The 25601-nt window shown below is 41.9% G+C and overlaps 1 protein-coding gene across 1 annotated transcript in view; it reads right to left on the reverse strand.

Moving 5' to 3' along the window:
• Window positions 1–22137: 22137 nt before the first annotated feature.
• Window positions 22138–25601, reverse strand: part of LOC128697300 (structural maintenance of chromosomes protein 1A) — an 81799-nt gene continuing 78335 nt past the window's right edge. Inside the window, exon 17 of the mRNA XM_070104153.1 lies at window positions 22138–24834. Within this exon, the coding sequence (XP_069960254.1) occupies window positions 24775–24834 (60 nt within the window). The 3' untranslated portion in view covers window positions 22138–24774. The remainder of the gene's footprint in view (window positions 24835–25601) is intronic.

Genomic DNA, 25601 nt, shown 5'->3' on the forward strand with positions numbered 1-25601 from the left:
CTACTCTTCATATATCTAAACTTACTCCCTGTTCAGTACATCCACACTTACTACTGTGCAATCTACATCTACAGGACCTTAAATTCCAATATTAACCTTGACCTAAAACATTCTTGATAGTTGTGACAGAACCCACAGGCATAACACCAGACACAAACATCTCTACGACATTCCCCGTGTCCGACTAAACCTTTACAAAAATTCAATGTATGTCAAAGGCCCTAAAATCTGAAACACCCTCCCTGAAAACTCTAGAACTGCAGACACATTCATCACCTTTAAAACTACCATCAGAAAACATCTTATCTCCCTGATACACCCTGTCAACTAATTATACGAATACCACCTGGTGGTTCACACTTACACTCACTCATTTGACCATAAACAGAAATATTAATCTCAATCTTAAAATAATAAATCCTGTGATACTCCAGTACTGAAACTATGTACTGTGCCAAAACAAAAGCATTCACATTGCTAAACTCACAACTAGTATTTAGTCACTTAGCCATAATACCAACTTATCTCATAATTCTGTGACATTTTAAACCTAAGATTTAATATAAGTCTGCCCGAAATGCCTAGCCATGCTAGGTGTTCCAGTGGTACACTCTGTAATGCCTAGCCATGCTAGGCGTTCTAGTGGTACACTCTGTAATTATTATTTTACTACATGTAAACCACACAACAACCAAATTCTGTAAACTCAGCATTGTAATACTTATAGAGAATAAAGTTTGAATTTGAATTTGAAAAGTCGGACCGAAACGTCGTCGTAAGCTTCTCTCTTTTATGTGCGGGTTATTTGTGTATTGTTCCATTGGGGTATATGTACACTATTTACATCTCTCAATATATGTACACTGACATGTACATCTCTCAGTATATGTACACTGATATCATGTACATCACAGTATATGTACACTGATATCATGTACATCACAGTATATGTACACTGATATCATGTACCTCTCAGTATATGTACACTGATATCATGTACCTCTCAGTATATGTACACTGATATCATGTACCTCTCAGTATATGTACACTGATATCATGTACCTCTCAGTATATGTACACTGATATCATGTACATCTCTCAATATATGTTTACCTGGAAAGAGTTCCGGGGGCCAACGCCCCCGCAGCCCGGTCTGTGGCCAGGCTTCATGGTGGATCAGAGCCTGATCAACCAGGCTGTTACTGCTGGCTGCACGCAATCCAACGTACGAGCCACAGCCAGGTTGGTCAGGTACCGACTTTAGGTGCCTGTCCAGTGCCTGCTTGATGTCATGTACATCTCTCAATATATGTACACTGATATCATGTACATCTGTCAGTATATGCACACAGATCTCAGCTTGTACACAGGAATCCTTAACCTAACCTTGTAAAACACTGTGTAGAGAGAGAGAGAGAGAGAGAGAGAGAGAGAGAGAGAGAGAGAGAGAGAGAGAGAGAGAGAGAGAGAGAGAGAGAGAGAGAGAGAGAGAGAGAGAGAGAGAGAGAGAGAGATAGCTCTTAGCTTGTCAATAAAGTTAGGAATCCTTAACCTAATCTTGTAAAACACTGTAAAAAAAAGAAACAAAGAGTTAGAAAAGAGAAAAATGGAAGAGGAAAATGAAAAGAAATGAAGTGAGAAAAAAAGAAAACAGGAGAAAGATAAAGAAAGACGAGAAAAGATGTAAAAAAAAAAAAAAACAGGAGAAATAAAAAAAAAAATAAAAAATGAGAAACAAGAAAAAGAAGTGGAAGATACTGAAGCTTATTATTATAACTGTTGCGAAATTGAAGCCCTAAACCCATAAGGGTCATACACTACCCTAGGGAGGGGAAAATTACCTTGAATCGAGAACCCTTCACTGGCGTCAAGGTGTAATTACCTTGAAGAGAAGCTGTAGTGTGTGATGTGGCTTTGAAACTGTCATACAATGTATGGTGTGGCTTTGAAACTGTCATACAATGTATGGTGTGGCTTTGAAACTGTCATACAATGTATGGTGTGGCTTTGAAACTGTCATACAATGTATGGTGTGGCTCTGAAACTGTCATACAATGTATGGTGTGGCTTTGAAACTGTCATACAATGTATGGTGTGGCTCTGAAACTGTCATACAATGTATGGTGTGGCTCTGAAACTGTCACACAATGTATGGTGTGGCTCTGAAACTGTCATACAATGTATGGTGTGGCTCTGAAACTGTCACACAATGTATGGTGTGGCTCTGAAACTGTCACACAATGTATGGTGTGGCTCTGAAACTGTCATACAATGTATGGTGTGGCTCTGAAACTGTCATACAATGTATGGTGGCTCTGAAACTGTCACACAATGTATGGTGTGACTCTGAAACTGTCACACAATGTATGGTGTGGCTCTGAAACTGTCATACAATGTATGGTGGCTCTGAAACTGTCATACAATGTATGGTGTGGCTCTGAAACTCACCCAATGTATGGTGTGGCTCTGAAAGTCAATGTATGGTGTGGCTCTGAAACTGTCATACAATGTATGGTGTGGCTCTGAAAGTCATACAATGTATGGTGTGGCTCTGAAAGTCAATGTATGGTGTGGCTCTCCTCTTCAAGGGGGGCTCCTTGGCGTGGTGAAGAGGCTCTTGGTCTGAGGAATTAGCCCTGTCGGTCTTCTTCCTCAGACCGAACCTAATTACCCCCCATTCTCCCCTCCCCTTTTTCCATTCCTCCTCCTCCTCCTCACCCCTCCCTTTTGCCCTTCCTCTTTTTGGCCTTTGGGATTTCTCCCACAGGCGCACTAGTTCCTAGGTAGGGGAAAGGACACTGGGGTCCATCCCATTCCGTTGAGGTTCTTGGCGGTGGCGTAGTTTGCCGTGGAATCTGGATTGCCTGGGGATGTCCCGATCCCTCTCCGGTATCCCGGAGTAGCTTTGGGTGTCTTTCGGGCGACTGGTGTATCTCTGGAAGCCACCTTTCAGATTCTGGGGGTGGTGGCCGAAGGAGGTATGCTTTGTGGCGGATATCCGGCCGCCCTCTCTTTTGTCCACCGAGGTAGCTCGGCAGATGTGAGGTTGCTATCCCGGATTGCTGGTTTACTGGCATGAAGGGTAGGGTATGGCACGGGTTCCATGCTGCATCTGCGCTACTAGCGGTGTTGAGGTCCTCTTGGGCGCGGAGGGAGATTTCCGGCCCTTTCATTCCTCCTGGGAACTATTCCTCCCCGCTCCCCCCTTTTTTTATTCTTTTTTTTTATTTTTATTTTCTTTTCTTCTTTCTTTTTTTTTCTTAAAAACAAAAAGCAAAGGAGTAACCTAACCATGGCAGCCCTAGTCCATGAACCCACTACCCCCGGGCCCCTTCTTGATACCGCACCCCATTCTGACCCTGCCTTGTGTTTAGACCACTCTTCAGACACTCCTGATGCCCCTGTACCTCTTGCTGGTGCTGTTTCCTCACCCGCTTCAGGTACCGGGGCTTCGACTGACTCCTTCGATTTGTCTGAACTCCGCTCTCCTTTGACTGCTTCCGGCTTCTCCCTCTACGGTACGGCAATTTTCGAATCGCCCGCCCATTTCACGCCGGACCAACTCCGGTCCTACTCCTAAACGCCAACGTCAATCTCCTGATGATGCTCCTTCGTTACCTTCCCATTCTACTCGGAAAAGACCGACACGTCAAGCACTCCCTCTCCACGCTCAGTTTCGGACCACACAATGGACTAAATTCTTTACTTTAAGACCGACTTCTTCTTCTGCCTACCTTTCTGACCATAGTATTGGCAAAGCGCTCCTGCATCATGTTGGTAGAGATATTTCATTTCATGCTCTCAAGAGCGGTATGCGCATCGTCACTGTCCAGAATGCTACCCAAGCTCATGATCTTTCTCTCCTTTCGAATATCGATACTACTCCTATCACTATTGAGAAACATCTTTCTCTCAATTCTTGTAGTGGTACTGTCATTCTGCCCCATACCATAGTCCAACAGAATTTCCAGTCATGTGGCAATGACATTTTTGAACAGCTGGAACTCCAGGATCTCCCAATCCTCAAAGTAGACACTTATGTCCTTCCTGCCCGGGGGCGGAGACGTTACCCTTGCAATGTGGCTCGTTTAACTTTTGACAGCCGAGAACTCCCGTCCTCTGTATATGTCGCAGGACATTGGTTACAAGTTCGAAAGGTGATACCTACACCGCAACAATGTAGAAATTGTTGGCGTTTTGGTCACCCAGCGAAATATTGCAGATCTATGGCCGAATGCCCAGTCTGTGGTGCCGACGACCATTCTAATACATCTTGCAGTCAACCTCCATCTTGCCTTAATTGTAATGAAGCTCACCCTTCGTACTCCCGCCGTTGCCAGGTCTACTTAAATGAACGTGAAATCCGTTGCCTCAAAGAGGCAGAAGGTCTCCCTTATGCTATGGCAGTTACTCATCTCCGCCTCCAAGGGAGACTACCCCGTGTTTCTTATTCTCGTGTTTCCAAACATCCCCCCACTTGTGGGGTACCATCTTCTGCAGCCTCCTCTGTTGTTACCCCTCCCATAGCCACTACGGCATCTAATCCTTTTGCTGTCCTTGGCTCTGACATGCCGACTACAACTCAGTCTGTTCTCACATCTTCGCGTCCTTCCTCACAAGCCCCAGTATCGACAAGACCTCGTACGACACCTAATACCAATCGCCCCTCTACTCCTAAGTCCAAAAAATCCACATTGCTCAAATCTTCTTTGCCCCTTCCTTCCCTTCTTCCACCTCCACACTTTACCTTTCCAGTCTCTGTACCTAGTTCTTCCCCTCTCTCTGGCTCTATTACAAGTGTGGAGATTCACCCTCCTCCTCGTACTATGCCTTCCACCCCTGTCCCCTCCCAAGTTTCTCCCTCTTCTGCCACCTCCCAGGTTTCTGCCTCTTCTGTCCCCCCCACACTTCATCTCCAGTCCCTTACACTCTTCCCTCCCCCTCTACTTTGGTACAGTCCATTACTGTCCCAATCTTTACTCACCCTCCTCCTTCTATCTCCAATATGGTCTCCCATACATCTTTGAATTCAGAAACACTTGAAGCCATTTCAGAATATATTGCAGAGACTAAACCTTCAATGGACACCGATTCACTTCCTGTTCCTTCTCTTCCCTCTCCTCCATCTTCACAACCCCATTCTTCGCAACGCTCCGTTCCTTCGCTACTTGAACGTCTTCCAATGCCACCACACGTTGACTTTTCTAACCCCTCTAGTCCGTAGGTGCCTTTACCTACAGATTCCTGATATTTTCTTCATCGCCAATCATGGCCTATTTACAGTGGAATATCCGCGGCCTCAGGGGTAATCAGGGTGAGCTTCAGATGTTGCTTTCCAGGTTTTCCCCTGTTGGTGCCTGGTGCCTTGGTGGCCTGGTGGCTAACACTCTCGCTTCACACGGCGAGGGCCTGGGTTCGATTCCCAGCCAGAGTAGAAACATTGGGCGTGTTTCTTTCCACCTGTTGTCTATGTTCCCCATCAGTAAAATGGGTACCTAGGTGTTAGTCGACTGGTGTGGGTCGCATCCTGGGACACTGACCTAATTTGCCCGAAATGCTGAGCATAACAAGGGGATTTCTATGCAGTAGTATGTCATTGTTGTCAGCTAGGCCTGTATACCATGTACATGTACTTGTAGTAAATAAAGATATTATTATTATTATTACAAGAACCAAAATTACACTCGGCTGTTTTCCAACCTATCTCAGGCTATAATTTATTGTATTCTTCGGATCCTTTCTCAGATGGGACCTTTAATGAAAGTGCCCTTCTTCTACGCAATGATATTCCGTACTGTCAACTATTTGTCCATACCTCGCTGCATTACACTGCAGCCCGTATCCACTTGAATAAGTGGTTTACAATATGTTCTTTATATCTCTCTCCTTCTCGAGCATTTTCTATCCCAGACTTTGCCTTTCTTGTTTCATCCTTACCACCACCACTTCTGTTACTTGGTGATTTTAATGCCCACCATTTCCTCTGGGGGGGGTCTCATTGTGACTCACGTGGCATTTAGTTGGAGGCTTTTCTCGCCTCTCACCCCCTCCATGTTTTAAATACGGGTACTCCCACCCATTTTGATCCTCGTACTCATACTCTCTCTTGCATCGATCTATCAGTCTGCTCTTCCTCCACTGCACTAGACTTCACCTGGTCTGTTCTACCAGACTTACATGACAGCGATCATTTTCCGATCATTCTTACTTCTCCTTCCTATTCACCACCTTTCCGTAGCCCTCGCTGGCAATTTGATCGGGCAAATTGGGATCTTTACTCACACCTCACTGCTTTTAGTGAGGTTCCTTCTTCATCCTCCATCGATGAGCTCCTACACATCTTCTCGACGTCAGTTTATACCGCAGCTTCTCATTCTATACCCCAAACCTCAGGCAGGCATTCTCAGAAGTGCGTGCCTTGGTGGTCTCCTGCTTGTGCTCGTGCAGTACGTTTGAAACGTGTTGCATGGGGCAGGTACCGGTACAATAGAACCGCTGAGAGACTTCTTGATTTTAAGCAGAAGCGTGCGATCGCTCGCCGTGTCATCCATGAAGCTAAACGCACTTGTTGGCAAGACTATGTTTCCACCATCACCTCTGCTTCTTCTGAGTGCAGTCTGGAAAAAAGTGAGGAAATTGAGTGGTAAATACTCTCCTGACCCAGCTCCTGTTCTACGGGTCGCTGGTGTTGATGTAGCAAACCCTCTCGACGTTGCCATTGAACTTGGCACACATCTGGTCCGTATTTCCCGAGGGCTCCATCTATGCCCCTCGTTTCTTTCCTCAAAGTCTGCCAGAGAGTTAGTACCCTTGGACTTTTCTTCTCTCAGAGAAGAACAGTATAATGTGCCTTTTACACTTCAAGAACTGGAGGCAACACTCTCAGCTTGCCGATCATCGGCAGCTGGGCCTGACGACATTCATATTCGTATGTTACAACATTTACATCGGTCAGCCCTTGTAGTCCTCTTACACCTCTTCAATCTTATTTGGGCACAAGGAGTTCTTCCCCAGCTGTGGAAATCTGCCATTGTTCTCCCTTTCCGCAAACCGGGTACTACAGGACATGATGCCTCCCACTATCGCCCCATCGCTCTTACTAGTGCAGTTTGCAAAGTGATGGAACGTCTCGTAAATCGACGTTTAATGTGGTATTTAGAGACACACAACAGTCTCTCCGCTAGTCAATATGGCTTTCGTATGGGTCGTTCTACCATAGACCCCTTACTACGCTTGGATACGTATGTTCGTAATGCCTTCGCGAATAATCACTCAGTTATTGCCATATTTTTTGACCTTGAGAAGGCATATGACACAACTTGGAGGTATAATATTTTGGCCCAGGCCCATTCCTTAGGCCTCCGAGGCAATCTACCATCCTTCCTTAAGAACTTTTTAACTGACAGACATTTCCGTGTTCGAGTCAATAATGTTCTTTCCCCGGACTTCGTCCAAGCTGAAGGTGTCCCTCAGGGATGTGTTCTAAGCACAACACTTTTTCTCCTTGCTATAAATGATTTGGCCTCTGTTCTTCCACCCAATATTTGGTCATCACTCTATGTTGATGACTTCGCTATTGCTTGTGCAGGCGCTGACTGTCATCTTATTGCAGTTTCTCTCCAGCATGCGGTCGACCGTGTTTCCACTTGGGCCACCACGCATGGGTTTAAATTTTCCAGTACCAAAACTCACCAAATTACTTTCACTAGACGCTCTGTTATCTCCGATCATCCTTTGTATCTCTATGGCTCCCGTATCCCCGAACGTGATACAGTCAGGTTTCTAGGCCTTGTCTTTGACCGTCGGTTATCCTGGAAACCTCACATAACCTCTCTGAAGGCAACTTGTCACAGCCGGCTAAACCTTCTTAAAACCCTTGCTCATCTTTCCTGGGGAGCTGATTGTCGAACTCTGCTTCGCCTACATTCAGCCCTCGTTTTATCGAAACTCGATTATGGTGACCAGATTTATTCCGCGGCCTCTCCTGCTACTCTCTCTAGCCTTAACTCTATCCATCACCAAGGATTACGTTTGTGCCTTGGTGCTTTTCGCTCTTCCCCTGTTGAGAGCCTCTATACAGAAGCGAATGTTCCATCCTTGTCTGATCGCCGTGATGCCCATTGCCTTCGCTACTATGTACGCTCTCACGATCTACACAATCCTTCCATTTATAGAATGGTTACCGATATTAGTAGACATTCTTTATTCGTTCGCCGCCCCTGTTTGCTCCGTCCCTTTTCTCTTCGCCTACATTCACTCTTGTCTTCCCTTCAGTTACCACCTTTATATGTTCATGTAGCATCTCACTTTTCCCTACCCCCCTGGGAAGTTCCAGCTGTTCGGGTCTGTTCTTTCTCACTCCCTTGCTCGAAAGCTCAACTGCCTACGGTGGCTTCCCGCTCTCTTTTTCTTGATCACTTCCACTCCCATTCTCATGCCACCGCTGTGTACACAGATGGCTCTAAGTCTTCAGATGGCGTCGGATTCGCAGCAGTGTTTCCGGACAGTGTCGTGCGGGGACATTTACTATCTTCAGCTAGCATTTTTACTGCTGAACTGTATGCCATTCTTGCAGCACTTATTCGTATCGCATCTATGCCTGTGTCATCATTTGTAGTAGTCTCAGACTCCCTTAGTGCTCTATAGGCTATACGAAAATTTGATACATCTCATCCCCTAGTTCTCCGTATCCAACTTTGGCTACGCCGTATCTCTACCAAACATAAAGATGTTTTTTGTTGGGTCCCTGGCCATGTCAACGTACAGGGCAATGAACAGGCAGACACTGCTGCGCGGTCAGCAGTACATGACCTACCAATTTCCTATCGAGGTGTTCCATTTCTGGACTATTTTGCTGCAATAGCTACCCACCTTCGCACCCGTTGGCAACAACGTTGGTCAACTCTGCTCGGTAACAAACTTCATTCTATTAAACCGAGCATAGGTTACTGGCCATCTTCTTGTCATCAGTGCCGAGGTTGGGAAACCACTCTCTCCCGCCTTCGCATTGGTCACTCTCATCTTACTCATGGGTATCTCATGGAGAGGCACCCTGTTCCTCTCTGTGAGCAGTGTCAAGTTCCAGTATCGATTAGCCACATTCTGTTAGACTGCCCTCTCTATCAACGAGCACGCAAAATTTACCTCCAACGTCGTCTTTGTTCTACTACTCTCTCTTTACCTTCCCTTCTTGCTGATGGACCCTCCTTTAATCCTGACTCTCTCATTGACTTCTTGACAACGACTGATTTACTTCACAAACTCTGATGATACTTTTCGCACTCCCCTCAGCCCTTTCTAGTTCAGTCTCTTGCTGCCCTTTACCCTTTCACCATCCACTGCCCCGCTGTTATCCGTAACCTATTACTCATCCATCTCCCTTTTGCCACCTGATGCCCTCGCTTCCTTCCTGCCCTGCAGCGCTGTATAGTCCTTGTGGCTTAGCGCTTCTTTTTGATTATAATAATAATAATAATGGTGTGGCTCTGAAAGTCATACAATGTATGGTGTGGTTCTGCATCATACAGTTTATGACAGGGCTCTGAAACAGTCATACAAGGGATGCTGAACCATCCAGACATATTATGGATGTTGGCAAACAAGTTTCTGATATACAGTGGACCCCCGCTTCACGATCATCTCCCAATGCGACCAATTATGTAAGTGGGTTTGTACGTGTATGTTTGGGGGTCTGAAATGGACTAATCTAATTCACAATACTCCTTATGGGAACAAATTCGTTCAGTACTGGCACCTGAACATACTTCTGGAGTGAAATAATATCGTAAACCGGGGGTCCACTGTACTGATACACCTTACTACATTCTCACTGACTGATTAAGCAGGTTATATTGATTATGAATCTATGATAAGGACTCCTAGCTCACCAGTCTAGTTATAATAATATAGTTCCAATTAACAAAAAAAGGCACAATATTGTGACTGGAATACACATAGAAGAAAGAAGCTTACAATACTGTTTTGGTCCAACTTCCACAAATTAACGGTCCAAGTCCGATTATTTTTTTTTTTCAACAAACCGGCCGTATCCCACCAAGGTTATTTGTGCATTTATCTACAATTTTCCTGACAAAAGCAAGGTGGGTGTGGAGATTAACCTTAATAAGAACATAAGAACGAAGGAACACTGCAGAAGGCCTACTGGCCCATGCGAGGCAGGTCCAAGTCTCCTACCGGCTTAAGCCAATGCACCCAACCTAGTCAGGTCAGGTCACATTGACTTAAGGGAGGAACACGGCAACCGACCTGGTAGCACAAGCTATCAGGTCTAACTCACACCCACCCACATCCACTCATGTATTTATCCAACCTATTTTTAAAGCTACACAACGTTCTGGCCTCTATAACAGTACTTGGGAGTTTGTTCCACTCATCCACAACTCTATTACCAAACCAGTACTTTCCTATATCCTTCCTGAATCTGAATTTTTCCAACTTAAAACCATTGCTGCGAGTCCTGTCTAGGCTAGATATTTTCAGCACACTATTTACATCCCCTTTATTTATTCCTGTCTTCCATTTATACACCTCAATCATATCCCCCCTAATTCTACGTCTTTCTATTATTATTATTATTATTATAATCAAAAAGAAGCGCTAAGCCACAAGGGCTATATACGTCTTTCTAGAGAGTGCAGATTCAGGGCCCTTAGTCTATCCTCATAGGGAAGGTTTCTGATACATGGGATCAACTTTGTCATCCTCCTTTGTACATTTTCCAGAGAATTTATATCCATTCTGTAATAAGGTGACCAAAACTGTGCAGCATAATCTAAATGAGGCCTAACCAAGGATGTATAGAGTTGAAGAACAACCTGAGGACTCCTATTATTTATGCTTCTTGATATGAAGCCAAGGATTCTATTAGCTTTATTGCGAACACTTATGCACTGTTGTCTTGGTTTCAGATTACTGCTAACCAGAACTCCTAAATCTTTTTCGCAATCCGTAATATTAAGATCTACATTATTTAGTTTATATGTGGCATGGTTATTGTCCTGTCCAACATTTAGAACTTTGCATTTGTCTATATTAAACTGCATCTGCCACTTCTCCGACCACTGCATCAGTCTATTCAAATCTTCCTGGAGTGCTCGAATGTCCTTGTCAGAATGAATTCGACGGCCTATTTTGGTGTCATCGGCAAACTTGCCGATGTCGCTCTTTATGCCCTCATCTATGTCGTTTATGTAGATTGTGAACAGCAGGGGGCCCAACACTGACCCCTGTGGAACACCGCTCGTGACACTTCCCCACTCTGATTTCTCCCCATTTATGCAAACTCTCTGCTGCCTATTTGTCAACCATGCCTCTATCCAGGAAAAAATTTCTCCTCCTATTCCATGTGCTTTAATTTTCCTCAATAGTCTCTGATGTGGGACCCTGTCAAAAGCCTTACTGAAGTCCATATACACAATATCATATTCATTACCATGATCTACCTCCTCAAATACCTTAGTGAAAAAAGTTAATAAATTCGTAAGGCAGGAACGCCCCTTTGTAAAACCATGCTGAGATTCATTGATTAATTTATGCTTTTCAAGGTGGCTACGAACTGCCTCGGCAATTATTGATTCCATAAATTTTCCCACTATGGAGGTTAGGCTTATTGGTCTATAGTTCGAAGCTAAGGACCTGTCACCTGTTTTGAAAATAGGTATCACATTTGCCATTTTCCACTTATCTGGCACCATGCCAGTTTGTAGTGATATGTTGAAAAGATTAGCCAAAGGTGTGCTAAGCTCCTCTTTACATTCCTTTAGAACCCTTGCATACAGTTCATCAGGGCCTGGGGATTTGTTAGGTTTTAATTTATCTATTTGCCTAAGGACCATGTCACTTGTGACCCTAATAGTACACAGTTTATTATTGAGTTTATTATTGAGTGTTCGCATCGCTATTGGGCCGTGCGGACGTGCTGCGCAGTAGCTCCTGATTGAGTTGGCATTTGCGCAGTGTTGACGTGTACTTGGCTCTGTGAAGACCTGTTTGCGCGCTCTCTAGAATTGAAGCAAGATGCCCTCCATCGAGCAACTTTACCAACAGCTTAAGGAAGAATTGAGGTTGGCGAATTTGGAAATTCGGCGATTGACCGAGGAGAACAAGAAGATTCGTAGTAGTCCTCCTGTTTTGAGTCCTCAGGTCAAGAAGGGAAACTGGTCAGTGGCTGGACAGCAGGGAAAGAAGTTGACGATCAAGAAGACGAATGGAAAGGTAGAAACGATGAAGAAGAAAGAGACTGCCGTGGAAACTGTTGTGGAAACATCCAATACATTCTCAGTGCTACCCGACGAATGTGAGTTGACTACTGGGAACGACACGACGAAAGACATTAAGGAAGGTAAGAATATTGTTGTTGTTGGGGATAGCCAAGTTAGGTATATGGATAGGGCGTTCTGCTTGAAGGACAGGAGTAGGAGACAGAGAGTTTGCTTTCCTGGGGCTGGGATGGAGGATATTGTTAGCCGTCTGGATGACATCATGAGAGGTAATGGGAGCAATCCTATTATCTGTCTCAGTGCTGGAGGCAACGATGTTGGCAGACGTAGGAGTGAGGACCTGATTAGCAGGTATAGGTCAGCAATAGAAATAATTAGAAGTAAGGGTGGGAACCCTCTCATATGTGGTATTTTGCCAAGGAGGGGAGTTGGAAGTGAATGGTTGTCCAGGGCAATTGGTGTCAATTGCTGGCTGGACAAATACTGTAAGGAAAATGCGGTAACATTCATTGACAACTGGGACCTCTTCTATGGCAGAAATGACATGTATGCTAGGGATGGGGTTCACTTATCTAGGTGTGGGGTGGGAGCACTGGCAACTGCAGTGGAGGGAGCAGTTAGGACTTTAAACTAGGAATAGTTAGTGGTATGGGTTTTGGCAGGAAAACAGTGAAGTCCCAGTGTAGTAATATTACGAGTTCTAGGGGAACTAGTAATAATAAGAACGAGATAGATATTGAAAAGCCAGGGACCTTGGGTGATAAAGACGGTAATAGGTTTAGTAGAAAAATAGAAATGAGCAGGAAGGGTAAAGAGAAAGGAGAGTCTTTCAATGTTTATTATGCTAATTGCCGTAGTGCTAGGAATAAGATGGACGAGTTGAGATTAGTTGCTAGTGTAGGTAACATTGATGTATTTGCCTTAACTGAGACGTGGTTTAATTCAAAAAGTCGGGACATGCCTGCGGAATGTCATATTCAGGGTTTTAAATTGTTCCAAGAAGATAGAAGTATTGGGAGGGGGGGTGGGGTGGCATTGTACGTCCGAGATCGCTTGAACTGTTGCATAAAAACGGGTATTAAGTCTGAAGTAACACATACAGAGTCTGTTTGGATAGAATTTTCAGAGGGGCATGAAAAACTGATTTTAGGAGTGATATACCGTCCCCCTAACTTAGATAGGGACCAAGGGAAACTACTATGGGAGGAAATTGTTAAGGCCACAAGGCACGATAATGTAGTAATTCTAGGAGACTTTAACTTTAGTCATGTTGATTGGAATTTCTTGACTGGGAATTTAGAATCGTACGACTTCTTAGAAGTATTTCAGGATTGTTTTTTGAAGCAGTTTGTGACAGAACCTACAAGGGGAAATAACCTGCTTGACTTAGTTATGGCAAACAATGAATCCCTTGTTAATAATTTAGAAATTTCAGAGGAACTGGGTGCTAGCGACCACAAATCAATTACATTTAGCATTGAATGGAAGTACGATAGTAGCGATAACTCAGTAACAGTCCCAGATTTTCGCTTAGCAGATTACGATGGGCTTAAAGAACACTTATCATCTGTTGACTGGGGTAACGAAGAGAGCTATCAATATGACAGTTTTCTGAACACTATACATGCTGCTCAAAGAGCGTTTATCCCATATAAAGAAATTAGATCAAATAGAAATGACCCAAAATGGATGAATAATAGGCTCAAATATCTACTAGGGCATAAGAAAGGAATTTATAGGCGTATCAAAAGAGGTGAGGGTCATCTTATGAATCAGTATATTGACATTAAGAGGGACATTAAAAAGGGGATAAGAAAAGCTAAAAGGGACTATGAAATTAAAGTTGCTAGGGATTCTAAAACTAACCCAAAAAGTTTTTTCCAGGTCTATAGAACAAAAGTTAGAGATAAGATAGGTCCCCTTAAAAATAACTATGGGCACCTTACTGACAATGAGAATGAAATGTGCTTGATTTTAAATAATTATTTTCTCTCAGTTTTTACACAGGAAGACACTAACAATATTCCAGTAATTAATTTTTACAGTGGGCTAGAAGAAGATAAATTATGTAACATCACAGTCACTAGTGAGATGGTTGTGAGGCAGATAGACAGACTGAAGCAAAATAAGTCGCCGGGTCCTGATGAGGTTTTTTCAAGGGTTCTTAAGGAATGCAAAATGGAACTCTGTGAACCATTAACTAATATTTTTAATTTATCTCTTCAAACAGGTGTAGTGTCTGATATGTGGAAGATGGCTAATGTAACTCCTATTTTTAAAACAGGGGACAAGTCGTTACCGTCAAATTACCGCCCAATAAGCCTGACCTCAATTGTAGGCAAATTACTAGAGTCAATTATAGCTGAGATTATAAGAAGCCATCTCGATAAGCATAGCTTGATTAATGATACTCAGCATGGATTCACAAGAGGCCGGTCTTGTCTAACTAATTTATTAACTTTCTTCAGTAAAGCTTTTGAGGCTGTTGACCACAATAAAGAATTTGATATTATTTACTTAGATTTTAGTAAGGCTTTTGATAGAGTTCCGCACCATAGACTGTTAAAGAAAGTGGCAGCCCATGGCATTGGGGGAAAAGTGCTCTCGTGGATCGAGTCATGGCTCACTGACAGGAAGCAGAGTGTCCATAAATGGGGTTAAATCCGAGTGGGGATCTGTAACAAGTGGCGTTCCACAGGGATCAGTCTTGGGCCCGTTGTTGTTTATAATATATATCAATGATCTTGATGAGGGAATTACTAGTGATATGAGCAAATTCGCCGATGACACAAAGATAGGTAGGATAATTGATTCAAACGTAGATGTTAGGGAACTTCAGGAGGATTTAAACAAACTCTATTCTTGGTCAGAAAAGTGGCAGATGCAGTTCAATGTAGATAAGTGCAAGGTTCTGAAGCTTGGGAGTGCCCATAACCCTAGTACTTATAAATTAAATGATGTAGAACTTAGCCATACAGATTGCGAAAAGGACTTGGGGGTTATGGTGAGCAGCAACCTTAAACCAAGACAGCAATGCCTAAGCGTACGTAATAAGGCAAATAGATTACTGGGATTTATATCAAGAAGTGTAAGCAACAGAAGTCCAGAGGTCATACTGCAGCTTTATACATCATTAGTAAGGCCTCACCTTGATTATGCAGCTCAGTTCTGGTCTCCGTATTACAAAATGGACATAAATTCGTTAGAAAACATTCAGCGTAGGATGACTAAATTAATACATAGCATCAGAAATCTTCCTTATGAAGAAAGATTGAAGACTCTTAAGTTACATTCACTTGTTAGACGAAGAATGAGGGGAGACCTGATCGAAGTGTATAAGTGGAAGATAGGTATTAATAAAGGGGATATTAATAAGGTCTTGAGGATGTCTCTCCAAGAGAGAACCCGCAGTAATGGATTTAAATTAGATAAGTTTAGATTTAGAAAGGACATAGGAAAGTATTGGTTTGGAAATAGGGTAGTTGATGAGTGGAACAGTCTACCTAGTTGGGTTATTGAGGCTAGGACTTTGGGTAGTTTCAAATCTAGGTTGGATAAGTACATGAGTGGGAAGGGTTGGATTTGAGTGGGACTTTCACATCAGAGCTTATTTCTTGGGTAGCATTGAAAATCGGGTTGGGTAAATGTTTTGTTAGTGGGATGAATTGTAAAGGACCTGCCTAGTATGGGCCAGCAGGCCTCCTGCAGTGTTCCTCCTTTCTTATGTTCTTATGTTCTTATGTCCTGTTCTACATAATTTATCATTACTGGAATATCGCTGGTATCCTCCTGTGTAAAAACTGAGAGGAAGTATGTGTTAAAAATTCTACACATTTCCTTATCACTGTCAGTGAGCTGACCCGAGGAACTTTTGAGTGGGAGTATCTTGTCCCTGATCTTACTTCTGTATACCTGAAAGAATCCTTTTGGGTTAGTCTTCGATTCTCTTGCAACTTTAACCTCATAATCTCTTTTTGCTTTTCTAATTCCCTTTTTTATTTCTCTCTTTAACTGAATATATCGATTTCTCAATTGCCCCTCTCCTCTTTTGATTTGCCTATATATGCCTCTCTTTTGACCAATCAGATATTTTAATCTATTGTTCATCCATTTAGGATCATTTTTGTTTGATCTGATTTCCCTATTTGGAACATAATTTGACTGAGCAGCTAGAACTATGCCCTGGAAAGCATCATATCGGCAACCATCACCACCTACCTGACCCTTAGTCAGGTCATTCCAGTTCAGCCCACCTAAGTAATTTTTCAGTCCTATGAAATCAGCCAAGCGAAAGTCAGGGACGGAGACTTGATTGCCATTATTAGGGGAATTCCATGATATATTAAAACTGAGTGATTTGTGATCACTTTCCCCAAGCTCATCATTAACCTCAAGATTATTAATTAGTGTTTCCCTACTGGCAAGAACCAAGTCAAGGAGGTTATTTCCCCTAGTTGGCTCTGTCACAAACTGTTTTAAAAAACAATCCTGGATCGTATCAAGAAAGTCACCTGACTCTAAATTTCCTGCCAAATTGCTCCAGTCAATCTGTCTATAGTTGAAATCTCCCATTAGCACAACATTTTCGTATGTAGATGCCTTACGAATTTCGTCCCATAGAAGTTTACTGCACTCCCTATCAAGATTTGGGGCCCTGTAAATCACACCCAAAATTAGTTTTTCTCGGCCCTCGAGAAGCTGTAACCAAACAGATTCAGTGGCTGACGCTTCTAATTTAATATCTTGTCTAACACAACAATTTAAATTGTCTCTGACATACATCGCTACTCCACCACCTTTCCTGTTGACCCTGTCAGTGTGGAATAATTTATAGCCTTGTATGTGACATTCAGAGGGCATCTCTCTATCTTTCAGATTGAGCCAGGTCTCTGTTATAGCAATAATATCTATGTCTCCTGCACTTGCAATTAATCTTAGCTCATCTATCTTATTTCTTACACTCCTGCTATTAGTATAGTAAACCTTAAGGGAGCTAGTCCCTAGTCCCTTGCTGCCCTCTGCTGTCCCCCTTTGTTTGCTGACCTGATCTATTGTCTTTATTTATAACTTCATGCTGAATGCCTTTTATACATTTACTGTTTCCAACCCAAGTGTTGCAACCTGCTTGTTTCCCACACACACCCATACCTCTATCTTCCATCAGTTTAAAATCACAGGCATTTCACCAATGGCCTTCTCAATCGAGTCTGCAAGTGCTACCACCCCAGCCCCAGAGAGATGTACCCCATCCCTTGCATACATATCATGTTTGCCATAAAAGTTGTTCTAGTTGTCAATGAATGGGATTGCAAGTTCCTTGCAGTATCTGTCTAGCCAGCAATTTACACCAATGCTGCTGATGATGTAAATTTCCAACTGGGACAATGCCACTGACATTAATGTTTCAAAATTCTAGAGCCTCCAAATTGGAGGGGTAAAAGAGGCTTTATGTGCAAGGGGCTTGAACATCCATCAGGCATGTGTGCGTGTTGGATATGAGTGGAGACAAGTGGTTTTTGGGACCCGACGAGCTATTGGAGTGCGAGTAGAGTAATATTTTGTGAAGGGATTCAAGGAAACTGGTTATCTGGACTTGAGTCTTTTAGGTGAGAAGTACAGTACCTGCACTCTAGAGGGGGGTGGGGATATTTTCTGTTTTGTGGGACAAATGAGCTGTAATATCTATGTACCTCTGGCAAGATAGTAATGTTGTGAATGATGGTGAAAGCGTTTCTTTTTCGGGTCACCCTGCCTTGATGGGCGACAGCAAATTACAAAAAAAATTATATTCAGAAGGAAGTGCTAAACCTGAATGGGCTCTTCAGTGGTAAGTACAGTGGACCCCCGCTTAACGATCGCCTCCCAATGCGACCATAAACACGCTAAGATAACAGGGATATCTTGCTACTCCTACTTACACTTTGGTCACACTTCACAGACACGCACATGCATATATATATATACATACATCTAGGTTTTTCTCCTTTTTCTAAATAGCTCTTGTTCTTTTTTATTTCTTCTATTGTCCATGGGAAAGTGGAAAAGAATCTTTCCTCCGTAAGCCATGCGTGTCGTATGAGGCGACTAAAATGCCGGGAGCAATGGGCTAGTAACCCCTTCTCCTGTATACAATTACTAAAAAAGAGAAGAAGAAAAACTTTATAAAACTGGGTTGCTTAAATGTGCGTGGATGTAGTGCGGATGACAAGAAACAGATGATTGCTGATGTTATGAATGAAAAGAAGTTGGATGTCCTGGCCCTAAGCGAAACAAAGCTGAAGGGGGTAGGAGAGTTTCAGTGGGGGGAAATAAATGGGATTAAATCTGGAGTATCTGAGAGAGTTAGAGCAAAGGAAGGGGTAGCAGTAATGTTAAATGATCAGTTATGGAAGGAGAAAAGAGAATATGAATGTGTAAATTCAAGAATTATGTGGATTAAAGTAAAGGTTGGATGCGAGAAGTGGGTCATAATAAGCGTGTATGCACCTGGAGAAGAGAGGAATGCAGAGGAGAGAGAGAGATTTTGGGAGATGTTAAGTGAATGTATAGGAGCCTTTGAACCAAGTGAGAGAGTAATTGTGGTAGGGGACTTGAATGCTAAAGTAGGAGAAACTTTTAGAGAGGGTGTGGTAAGTAAGTTTGGGGTGCCAGGTGTAAATGATAATGGGAGCCCTTTGATTGAACTTTGTATAGAAAGGGGTTTAGTTATAGGTAATACATATTTTAAGAAAAAGAGGATAAATAAGTATACACGATATGATGTAGGGCGAAATGACAGTAGTTTGTTGGATTATGTATTGGTAGATAAAAGACTGTTGAGTAGACTTCAGGATGTACATGTTTATAGAGGGGCCACAGATATATCAGATCACTTTCTAGTTGTAGCTACACTGAGAGTAAAAGGTAGATGGGATACAAGGAGAATAGAAGCATCAGGGAAGAGAGAGGTGAAGGTTTATAAACTAAAAGAGGAGGCAGTTAGGGTAAGATATAAACAGCTATTGGAGGATAGATGGGCTAATGAGAGCATAGGCAATGGGGTCGAAGAGGTATGGGGTAGGTTTAAAAATGTAGTGTTAGAGTGTTCAGCAGAAGTTTGTGGTTACAGGAAAGTGGGTGCAGGAGGGAAGAGGAGCGATTGGTGGAATGATGATGTAAAGAGAGTAGTAAGGGAGAAAAAGTTAGCATATGAGAAGTTTTTACAAAGTAGAAGTGATGCAAGGAGGGAAGAGTATATGGAGAAAAAGAGAGAAGTTAAGAGAGTGGTGAAGCAATGTAAAAAGAGAGCAAATGAGAGAGTGGGTGAGATGTTATCAACAAATTTTGTTGAAAATAAGAAAAAGTTTTGGAGTGAGATTAACAAGTTAAGAAAGCCTAGAGAACAAATGGATTTGTCAGTTAAAAATAGGAGAGGAGAGTTATTAAATGGAGAGTTAGAGGTATTGGGAAGATGGAAGGAATATTTTGAGGAATTGTTAAATGTTGATGAAGATAGGGAAGCTGTGATTTCGTGTATAAGGCAAGGAGGAATAACATCTTGTAGGAGTGAGGAAGAGCCAGTTGTGAGTGTGGGGGAAGTTCGTGAGGCAGTAGGTAAAATGAAAGGGGGTAAGGCAGCCGGGATTGATGGGATAAAGATAGAAATGTTAAAAGCAGGTGGGGATATAGTTTTGGAGTGGTTGGTGCAATTATTTAATAAATGTATGGAAGAGGGTAAGGTACCTAGGGATTGGCAGAGAGCATGCATAGTTCCTTTGTATAAAGGCAAAGGGGATAAAAGAGAGTGCAAAAATTATAGGGGGATAAGTCTGTTGAGTGTACCTGGTAAAGTGTATGGTAGAGTTATAATTGAAAGAATTAAGAGTAAGACGGAGAATAGGATAGCAGATGAACAAGGAGGCTTTAGGAAAGGTAGGGGGTGTGTGGACCAGGTGTTTACAGTGAAACATATAAGTGAACAGTATTTAGATAAGGCTAAAGAGGTCTTTGTGGCATTTATGGATTTGGAAAAGGCGTATGACAGGGTGGATAGGGGGGCAATGTGGCAGATGTTGCAAGTGTATGGTGTAGGAGGTAGGTTACTGAAAGCAGTGAAGAGTTTTTACGAGGATAGTGAGGCTCAAGTTAGAGTATGTAGGAAAGAGGGAAATTTTTTCCCAGTAAAAGTAGGCCTTAGACAAGGATGTGTGATGTCACCGTGGTTGTTTAATATATTTATAGATGGGGTTGTAAGAGAAGTAAATGCGAGGGTCTTGGCAAGAGGCGTGGAGTTAAAAGATAAAGAATCACACACAAAGTGGGAGTTGTCACAGCTGCTCTTTGCTGATGACACTGTGCTCTTGGGAGATTCTGAAGAGAAGTTGCAGAGATTGGTGGATGAATTTGGTAGGGTGTGCAAAAGAAGAAAATTAAAGGTGAATACAGGAAAGAGTAAGGTTATGAGGATAACAAAAAGATTAGGTGATGAAAGATTGAATATCAGATTGGAGGGAGAGAGTATGGAGGAGGTGAACGTATTCAGATATTTGGGAGTGGACGTGTCAGCGGATGGGTCTATGAAAGATGAGGTGAATCATAGAATTGATGAGGGAAAAAGAGTGAGTGGTGCACTTAGGAGTCTGTGGAGACAAAGAACTTTGTCCTTGGAGGCAAAGAGGGGAATGTATGAGAGTATAGTTTTACCAACGCTCTTATATGGGTGTGAAGCGTGGGTGATGAATGTTGCAGCGAGGAGAAGGCTGGAGGCAGTGGAGATGTCATGTCTGAGGGCAATGTGTGGTGTGAATATAATGCAGAGAATTCGTAGTTTGGAAGTTAGGAGGAGGTGCGGGATTACCAAAACTGTTGTCCAGAGGGCTGAGGAAGGGTTGTTGAGGTGGTTCGGACATGTAGAGAGAATGGAGCGAAACAGAATGACTTCAAGAGTGTATCAGTCTGTAGTGGAAGGAAGGCGGGGTAGGGGTCGGCCTAGGAAGGGTTGGAGGGAGGGGGTAAAGGAGGTTTTGTGTGCGAGGGGCTTGGACTTCCAGCAGGCATGCGTGAGCGTGTTTGATAGGAGTGAATGGAGACAAATGGTTTTTAATACTTGACGTGCTGTTGGAGTGTGAGCAAAGTAACATTTATGAAGGGATTCAGGGAAACCGGCAGGCCGGACTTGAGTCCTGGAGATGGGAAGTACAGTGCCTGCACTCTGAAGGAGGGGTGTTAATGTTGCAGTTTAAAAACTGTAGTGTAAAGCACCCTTCTGGCAAGACAGTGATGGAGTGAATGATGGTGAAAGTTTTTCTTTTTCGGGCCACCCTGCCTTGGTGGGAATCGGCCAGTGTGATAATAAAAAAAAATAATTTATGTAAGTGCGTTTGTACGTGTATGTTTGGGGGTCTGAAATGGACTAATCTACTTCACAATATTCCTTATGGGAACAAATTCGGTCAGTACTGGCACCTGAACATACTTCTGGAATGAAAAAATATCGTTAACCGGGGGTCCACTGTACAGTGTGACAGGCCATTCAAAATGGTATCCCGTGTAAACAAAACACCAGTCCTGCTGGAAGGAAACTTGTGACACTGTCAGTTACTGAACCTGTACAATCTGTCGTCCAGTTCAGAACATAGTTTATTACCTTAGGTGAAATTCATCACGCATGACAGAAAATAACAAGAAACCCATTCTGTGTTGGTGTATGACAAAAAACCCATCCTGTGTGTTGGAATATAGCAAGAAACCCATCCTGAATGACACAGTACAACAGGTGTGTCATACAGGACAACAATTTGTGAACATAACTGTTCAATCATTCTAGTTTGCTATTGTGTTCAGCAGTCGCATAATAGGAAAGCTCAATTCATGTGAAACAACACATATTGCTTGTAACAAAAAACAATAATAATACTGCACTTTATTTAAAAAAAAAAAAACATACAAAAGATTTACAATTTGGTAAAGTCCATAGCATTTTGAGCAGCCTTAAACTAAGACTAAAAATAATTAACACAAAAAATTACGTAGATGGGCAGTGTTATCTAATGGATTTAGCAAAAGAATTGACACAAGATAATAAATATAAATTCTGGCACTAGTTGTACTAGAAACATTATGGAAACCATGGAATTAAACGTACAGGTAATAAGATTTAGTTTATGAAGTTTATTATTTACCAGACTATTGGATTGTGCGGCAGAACCAAACCTAAGGTAGAGCCCCAAGAGATCAATCCTGGACACATTGCGAGGATGAGAATACCGAGTGCTGTTTATAGCTGGCAGCAGCTCAATAAGAAAACCTTCCTGCATAATGGAATATGACAAGAAAATCATCTTGTCTGATGGAGAATGACAAGATAATTATCTTGTTTGATGGAGAATGACAAGAAAATCATCTTGTCTGATGGAGAATGACAAGATAATTATCATCTGATGGAGAATGACAAGATAATTATCTTGTCTGATGGAGAATGACAAGATAATCATCTTGTCTGATGGAGAATGACAGGAAAACCTTTTTGCATAATGGAGTGACAAGAAAACCTTCCTGCATAATGAGTATATTCAATATACATCATTCTTACTTTAGCATTATAAAACACCGCAAGTAAATTTCAGGATGCACAATGGGGATATTCCAAATTTTCTTAATAAAAAAATCCAGCTCACACATAATATACTCAAACATAATCAGCTTCATAAATTAAAGAGCAATACTATGGAACAAATAAAACGAATTAATACTTAAAAAAGTCAATATTTAGCTTTAACTAAACCAGCATTTTATTATTACATGCAATATAAAATTAATTATTACATAACTGGCTCACCCTACCTTGGAGGGAAGAGGCCAATCTTAATAAATGAAGCTTTTAATCCATATAAATAATAAATTAGCATGGCAAAAAAATAAAAACTAATTCTAGGGTACTGGTAGTTCATAGTGTCCTGGAGAATTGAGAAATAATCACTACAAGGACAAGGAGTTTTTGTTGCATTTGTGGATTTAGAAAAGGCATATGATAGGGTTGACTGGGAGGCAACGTGGCATATTTTGCAAATTTATGGAATAGGTGGTAGGTTACAAATAGCAGTAAAGAATTTTTATGTAGAGGCTGGAGAGTAAAGCTCAGGCTAGGGTATGTAGGAGAGGAAGATTATTTTTCAATGAAAGCAGGACTTAGGGATGTCTGAAGTCATCTTGGTTGTTTTACACAAGAAGTGAATGCTAGGGTGTTAGGAAAAGGGGCAGGATTAAAAGATGATGAATTTGAACAAATTGGGAGTTTTCACAGTTATTTTCTGAGAAATTAAAGAAAATTAAACATGAATATACTGAAGACCAACTTGAGAGTAACAAAATTTTAGACAAGAAAGACTGGAAATCAGATTGGAAGGGGAGAGTATGGAGTAAGTGGATGTATTTAGTTATTTGGGAGAGGACATGTTGGCAGAAGGATCTGTGAAAAATGTGGGTGTGTGTTGAGGCATCAGTGGGAAGCAAGAAGTTTTTCTATGAAGGCAAAAAAGGGAATGAACCAGAGTATAGTTGTACCAAAACTTTTATAAGGGTGTTTAGGTCTGAGCTTTGAACACTGCAGCAAGGAGGTTGGAAGCACTAGAGACGTCATATTTGAGAGCAATGTGTGGTATAATTATTATGCAGAGAATTGGGGTAGAAATTAGATCATTTTAGGTCACAAATGGTATAAATCTGAAAGCTAAAGAGAGTTGCTGCATTTAGAGGATGTAAAGGGATGGTATGATGAACAGTCTGTGTAAATCTGGAGAGGGGAGGTAGAAGTGGTAGGGGTTGTCTCAGGAATGGTTGACAGGAGGGGGGTAAAGGAGGTTCTGAAAGATGGGGGTAAAGGTTCTGAGAGGGGGTTAAAGGAGGTTCTGAAAGGTGGGGGGTAAAGGTTCTGAAAGGAGAGGGGTAAAGAAGGTTCTGAGTGCTAGGGGCCTGAGCATTCAGCAAGCTTGTGTGCGTGTGTTAGATCAGAGTAAGTGGAGTGAAGTAGTCGTCAATGCTTTAACTGCTGCTGGAGTGTGAGCAAGGCAACATCTATGATGGAATTCAGGGAAACCAGTTAGCCAGACTGGACTACTGGAAGTGGGAAGGGCAGTGCCAGAGGGTCATTTGAATTGTGATATAATCAGTTAAATGAATGATGGTGTGGTTTTTTTTTTATGGAAAACACTAAAGTAAAATAAAAAAATGTAAAGTATGAGATTAAGGTAAATTCTGATACATGTGACTGTGTGAACAGGAAATAATTCATGAGATCAAAATGAACAGTTAAATTAGAAACTTAATGAGAAAACAGATTTTCCTCAGAATCTTTAACAACTAATGATACAATTATTTTCCAAATTTAAATAATTCTTAACGAAACCAACACATAAAATTGTTAGAATTTATGCAATACAACAGTTTAAACATTCCAATGTGAATGTCGAGAGGCAGCACTGAATGTGCTCACTGACAATGGTCTCCAGACACATCCGGATGATACATTGTGTTTGTGTAGGAAGTGAATGTGCTGGAGTTAGGCAGCCGTTGTCGACGAAGGGGTGCCTGGTACACACCCCTGGCTATCCTCACTGCTCTGAGGACAAAATGTTGAAAAATCAACCAAATATACTAAAACATATAATTTAGGTACAGTGGACCCCCGGTTAACGATATTTTTTCACTCCAGAAGTATGTTCAGGTGCCAGTACTGACCGAATTTATTCCCATAAGGAATATTGTGAAGTAGATTAGTCCATTTCAGACCCCCAAACATACACGTACAAACGCACTTACATAAATACACTTACATAATTGGTCGCATTCGGAGGTAATCGTTATGCGGGGGTCCACTGTAATTAAATACTGAAGACTGCATTATACATATAATGACTTAATCTCACAAGACCCTTCCTTCTTTGAGGACAGTATTAAAACATATAACTTAAGGTAATTAAATACTGAAGACTGCATTATACATCTGATGACTTACTCTCACAAGACCCTTCCTTCTTTGAGGACAGTATTAAAACATATAACTTAAGGTAATTAAATACTGAAGACTGCATTATACATCTGATGACTTACTCTCACAAGACCCTTCCTTCTTTGAGGACAGTATTAAAACATATAACTTAAGGTAATTAAATACTGAAGACTGCATTATACATCTGACGACTTACTCTCACAAGACCCTTCCTTCTTTGAGGACAGTATTAAAACATATAACTTAAGGTAATTAAATACTGAAGACTGCATTATACATCTGATGACTTACTCTCACAAGACCCTTCCTTCTTTGAGGACAGTATTAAAACATATAACTTAAGGTAATTAAATACTGAAGACTGCATTATACATCTG

The sequence above is a fragment of the Cherax quadricarinatus genome, chromosome 89 (genome assembly GCF_038502225.1).
Source record: "Cherax quadricarinatus isolate ZL_2023a chromosome 89, ASM3850222v1, whole genome shotgun sequence".
NCBI lineage: Eukaryota > Metazoa > Arthropoda > Malacostraca > Decapoda > Parastacidae > Cherax > Cherax quadricarinatus.